This window comes from Phoenix dactylifera, chromosome 1 (genome assembly GCF_051530095.1).
Source record: "Phoenix dactylifera cultivar Ajwa chromosome 1, Ajwa_hap1_PhDact_Kaust_v1.1, whole genome shotgun sequence".
Classification (NCBI taxonomy): Eukaryota; Viridiplantae; Streptophyta; class Magnoliopsida; order Arecales; family Arecaceae; genus Phoenix; species Phoenix dactylifera.
The window spans coordinates 23,305,804-23,312,088 of record NC_143190.1 but is presented as its reverse complement, the minus strand read 5'-3'; the positions used below and the strand labels follow the sequence as shown (position 1 = coordinate 23,312,088).

Genomic DNA, 6,285 nt, shown 5'->3' with positions numbered 1-6,285 from the left:
TCCCTCTTCCCATTCTTCGGCGTCCCAAGGTATGTCCCTCCTCCAGTCCTCCGTATTTTTTTTAGCATAGGCCGGGAGATGGTTCCGGCGAAGGGGGCTTATCTTGTAACAGGGCAACGACGCTGGACTTGAGGGAGAGGGAGAGGGAGAGGTGGGGGTCGTCGGGGTCCTCGAGGATAGTCGGAAGATTTGGAGGAGGGGCGTGCCACACTTGGGGAGCATCATTTCGGCCTACTTGTTTTATTTTCTACCAATCTGTGAGATCTAACCTAGTTTGCACAATTTTTTTGAGATTTAATCATAGTTTTCAAGATTTTATATGCACGACATTCTCTCTGCTAAAGTCTTCCTTGATCTGGTTTTGAACAGTGCTATGGTTTTTGTTTTTTTTTGCATAACTTGTGATATTCTGCAAGAGGTTTTGAACAGTGCTGTGGTCTTCCTCGATCTACTTTCTCTGCTTGGGTCTTGACTGGAGGATCCATATAGTAGGGATTTCTATAGTTGGCTTTGCATGCTGTAAATTATGAAAAAACATGGATGGTGGAGAATGAAATTCAATGAATACGCTATAAGCCTATGAAATAGGTTAATGTCCGTATGCCTGTATATTAATTAGCTCCTGTATATTAATTAGCTCACAATAAGTTTAGATTGTCCGTATGCCTGTATATTAATTAGCTCCTGCTAGTGTAACTGTGTAACAGTGTAAGTGTGTAACTATTCAATTGAAATCTGTACTCTCAAGTTGAAGTTTCTACTCTGAAGAAGGAATTTATTTATTTATATTTTTGGTGGCAAATTTTTGTCCTTATATAAATTTAAAATATTTGTTACTTATTCAGTTATTTGTCATAGATATACATCGTTATTAAGCCGTTAATTTTTTTGTTTTCATTGTATAAAGTTGCATTTTATGCTCATACATCTTTATTTAATGCTTGCATGCAAAATAGGTTAATGTCCGAGATGGATAGCAATGAAAACATGGCTGAAGTTTCAAGTGTACTTCGTTGTAGTGGTTCTCAAGTAATGGAGCCTTCTAATACAGATAGCTCTAAAACGAACAGAAAAAGGAGGTCGGAGATATGGAATCATTATTGTGAGGTAGAAAATCAAAAAGACAAGGCTAGATGCAATTATTGTCATTTTATTTTTTCAGCTGATCCTAAAAATGGGACAAGCCATCTTCACAAACATGCAAATATTTGTAAGGCAAAAAAATATAATGATAAGAAACAGAAAATATTAATAGGCACCGTGACTTCAAAAGATGGTGTTCCATTGAACGAGTTAGTTCCCTATTCATTTGATCAGGAAAGAAGTCGTGAGGACCTTGCAAAGATGGTAATTCTACAAGAGATGCCATTTACAACAGTTGAACATCCAGCATTTCAGACCTTTGTTAGGAACCTTAGACCAGAATTTCATATTGTTTCAAGGACAACATTGTCTTCTGATTGCTTTAAAATTTATGAAAAGGAAAAACGAAGACTTGAAGATTTGTTCAAGATGAACTGTGGAAGAATCAGCTTAACATCGGACATGTGGACATCAAATCAAACATTGGGATACATGTGTCTCACTGCACATTATATCACTAATGATTGGAAACTGAAAAAGCATATTATCAATTTTAAGTTGGTTCCTTCACCACATACAGGCTTAGTCATTAGTGATGCTATAGCTAACTGTATTTTATCTTGGAATATTGAGAAAAGGTTGGGTTCAATCACTCTTGATAATTTGTCAGCAAATACAGTTGTAGCAACAGAACTTCAAAAACAATTTAAAAAAGATTTACTTTTGGATGGTAAATTCTTTCATGTGCGTTGCTGTGCACATATTCTTAATTTGATTGTGAAGGATGGGTTGAAGGTAGCGGAGGGTGCTATTCATAGGATCCGCGAGGCTGTTAAATATATAAAATCATCTCAAGGAAGGTTGGAATTATTTATGGGAATTGTGAAACAATTCAAGATGAATGGTAAAAAACGGATATGCTTAGATGTACCTACTCGTTGGAATTCTACATATCTCATGTTAAATGATGCTATACAATTCAAGGATGTATTTATGCGACTTGTGGCCCGGGATCCTAATTTTGAAGGTGCGCCAACTGAGGAAGATTGGTCTCAAGGCATCATTATTTGTGACTTCTTAAAGGTTTTTCATCTTATAACTGAAGTTTTTTCACAAACAAAAAATCCAACTGCAAATTTGTATTTCTATGAGATTTGGAGAATAAATATGCTCTTGATTGAAGAATCTAGGAGTTCAAATGCAGTTGTGATGATGATGGCTTTAAAGATGCAAGAAAAGTTTGACAAGTATTGGAAGGAATGCTCTCACATTCTTGCTGTAGGGGTTGTCCTTGATCCAAGACATAAGATGAATCTTATTAGATATTGCTTTCAGACAATCCATGGTAATGATGATCGTGCTTCATTTGAGATCAACAAAGTGCATGATGTTCTTCAAACTTTGTATGATAATTATGCAATTTTATATGGCACAAATGTCTCTCTTAATCAAGTGGATGAGAGGGTGTCTACATCCCATGGTGGAAGAGATGAGAATCGTTTTATGCATGGCTATAAAGAATTCATCCATGGAGTACAAGTTACCCAACCATCTAAGTCAGAATTAGAGACTTATTTGGAAGAGAAGGTATTTTACGATCTCTAATTTGGATGCTTACATTAAAATATTAGTCAATAATACTAATAAAAATGACATGCCATTTAATTTTTTGGAGCAGATTCATCCATTAGAAGATCAAAATTTTGACATTCTACAGTATTGGAAATTCAATGAATCAAAATATCCAATATTGTCTAGGATGGTACGTGATATCTTGGCAATTCCCATTTCTAACGTTGCATCTGAGTCTGCCTTTAGCACTGCTGGCAGGGTTTTGGATGATTTTCGTAGTAGTCTATCTCCGAATACGGTTGAGGTATTGGTGTGCACACAGGATTGGCTTCGAGACAGCTTGCCTCATCTTGCAGGTTCAATTTCTATAACATTCATAAATTTTATCATGCATCAGTTGTACTAGTGCTTTAAAACTTTGAGATTTTTAATTTCATATTTTCTTCATTTGTAGATGATCCACCTTCTCATACAAAATACAAGATTGAAGATTACGAAACTGTTGTTGATATTAATATCGATGATTAACTTATGCTGGTAAGTAGTAGAGTTCATCTTCATTATTATGCTTACATTTGAATTCTCCGATTTGCATCATTTCATGTGACATGACCACCTACTTGCATCATTATATATGTTGCTATCAGATGTAGGTGCAAGCAAAGAGAAATTTATGATTCCATGTGTTCAAGTTAGAAGGATGTATACATTGCATGACAAACCTGTTTACATAACCAGCAAAGACAGCATAACTTCAAAGCTCCTGCACAAACATAAAAGTGTACTCATTGATGCTTAAACTTTATAATTTTATAGTATAATGATCGTAAACTGATGTTGCTTCTTTGCTTTATGCAGGATGGTGGTAATCTATCTTAACTAATGGGACAAGTCATCTTCACTGAACATGATGTTGATGTTGATGTTGATGTTGATGTTAATTGCATGATGTTGATGTTGTGATGCATCCTTTTGGATTGTCATATGGGGTAGAATTTTGCTGTGATGTAGTAAATTGTAATGTTGTGATCCTAAAACTGTGACCCAGGTTGTAATGTTGTTGTTTGGATTGTCCTTTGTCATATGGGGTTGAATTTTACTTTGAAAAATCCTGTGATGCTAATACTGTAACCAGCTTTGATTATAAACTTACATCTTAGTGCATAGGTGGTGGAATTGAAGTGTCTATTGGCCTTTGTCCTGTATGTCTCATGTTTACTAGTGGATATCAATAATTGGAATGGTTTGAGAAAGAAGTTGTTATAATTCTTTAGGTGTTTGACTCCTCCTGACAAGTGTGTTTTTTGTTTCTTCTTTTCTTGATGCAGACGAAGTGAACCAAGAAGGCTGGAATTGTTGGCAAATATGGTAACCAAATTCTTCATAGCTGTTTTCCTTTGCTTGTCTATTTCTACCATTGCAGTAGCTGTTGCCTATTTTCTCCGATTCATTGTCATGTCTTGGGATCCAGGTACCAGATATGGTGCTAGTTTGCGAAAGCAAATCAAGAAAATGGAAGTCTCCCAGCATGCCAAGTATTTCTGTGAGTTCTGTGGAAAGGTATCATCTCATCTCTTGCATTGAGACTATCTTGTTGTTGATTATTATCTTATTATATGCTGACTGCAAAATGTTTTTTTTATTGCTCGTTATGAAGTAAGAAAATTGTGCTTAAATTTTAATCTTCGCAACATCAACTCGAAGTGGACTGAAGTCTGCTGAAAAGAGATAGGTATCTAAATACAGTTGGGAATTTATGATGAATCAAGTTAACAGAAGGCACTGAGTTGAATTAGTAGAATTTATGAAGTTCATGTTCAAAATTTAGTGTTCCAAATGACCACCTACTTGCATCATTATATATGTTGCTATCAGATGTGGGTGCAAGCAAAGAGAAATTTATGATTCCATGTGTTCAAGTTAGAAGGATGTATACATTGCATGACAAACCTGTTTACATAACCAGCAAAGACAGCATAACTTCAAAGCTCCTACACAAACATAAAAGTGTACTCATTGATGCTTAAACTTTATAATTTTATAGTATAATGATCGTAAACTGATGTTGCTTCTTTGCTTTATACAGGATGGTGGTAATCTATCTTAACTAATGGGACAAGTCATCTTCACTGAACATGATGTTGATGTTGTGATGCATCCTTTTGGATTGTCATATGGGGTAGAATTTTGCTGTGATGTAGTAAATTGTAATGTTGTGATCCTAAAACTGTGACCCAGGTTGTAATGCTGTTGTTTGGATTGTCCTTTGTCATATGGGGTTGAATTTTGCTTTGAAAAATCCTTTGATGCTAATACTGTAACCAGCTTTGATTCTTTATGAATAGCAATTCCAAGTTGCAACTGTTCAAATGTTTATGTTTTAGATGGAAAGTTGCACCTGTTCAAATGTTTTAGATGCAGGTACTTGCAGTCTTAATGTTGGACAAGTTGATTTTGTTTTAGATCTGAACCTATTTTGAATGTAACAGATGGATAAATGTGTTTTGAATAAGCTAGATCTAAACCTGGTTGATCAGTTTGCCTTCAATTTTTTTGGTGAAACGTATTCTGAACCGGTTTTGAATGTAACAGATATTGAATTGTTGAGCTTGCAGCCTTTATTTTCACGCTTCCAGCCTTTCAGGAGGAATTGTTGAGCTTGCAAAAGGCTTCACCTGATGGTGAATTGGTGAATCGGTGATGGAGTATTGGAGTTAACAAAATATTGAATTAAAAATGCAAATCCGACCCGGACCCGATCCGGACCCGATTCGGACCCGACCAGATCCGGACCCGACCCGACCCGAATGACCCATCGGGGTAGGTATGGACCCGACCCGACCCGATCCGTTTTTCAACCGGGTCGGGTCTGGGTCCAAAATTAGGACCCGAACATGCAACCGGGTCGGATCGGGGTCACCTAGGACCCGACCCAACCCGACCCATTTGCAGCCCTAGCCCGGAGTGAACGCACTCCGGTAGTAAGTTTTTATTTTTATTAATTTTCCTTATTTTGATAATTTCTAATTAATAATTTCATAGTTATTAAATTCTGAAATTTGAGATTCGAAATTTTAATTTTCTTAAAAAAAAGTAAAAAAATTAAAATTCAAAAAAAAAAAGATAATTAAAAAAAATTGAAAAAATTGAAAAAATTCAAAAATTCAAAAATTTAAATTCAAAATTTGAATTCTGAGATTCGAAATTTGAAATTTAAATTTTAAAAAAAAGAGTTAAAAAGTTTAATTAAATAGAAAAATATTATTTTTGCTAGTAATTGATAAGGTGCAATCCTCCGAGGTGATCATACCTCTATTGGGACTCCTCACGGAGTAATCTCTAGAGCTTATTCAACGGGCATTCGGAGATTGACTGACGCATAAGAATTGTGTTTAATTTACATTCAAGTTATTGCTATATAAAAAAATAAAAAAATAAAAAAAATAATAAAAAATAAAAAAATAAAAAAAAATTGCTTACTCATTTAATCAGTACAACCTAATGACATTGCATAAACTTTAAAAAATCATTGATTATTTGCTGCATTTAGTATTAAGCATTTGTATAAAAGAATTTAAGGGCAAAACCCATTAAAATGATAAGGTCGGAAAGTCATTACCTGTCCTTAGC

At 35.1% G+C, this 6,285-nt stretch overlaps 1 protein-coding gene and 1 long non-coding RNA gene across 2 annotated transcripts; both read left to right on the top strand.

Annotated features, from left to right (window-relative positions):
• The first annotated feature begins 969 nt into the window (after positions 1-969).
• LOC149768545 (zinc finger BED domain-containing protein RICESLEEPER 2-like) lies at positions 970-2,688 on the top strand. The gene has a single exon (XM_089930120.1). It carries the CDS (start codon positions 970-972, stop codon positions 2,686-2,688), a length of 1,719 nt encoding a protein of 572 aa, XP_089786246.1.
• Positions 2,689-2,870: 182 nt separating this feature from the next.
• LOC149768544 (uncharacterized) lies at positions 2,871-5,051 on the top strand. The gene is made up of 3 exons (XR_016408502.1): positions 2,871-4,023; positions 4,127-4,215; positions 4,742-5,051. It is a non-coding gene; the product is annotated as an uncharacterized LOC149768544 (long non-coding RNA).
• Positions 5,052-6,285: the final 1,234 nt, after the last annotated feature.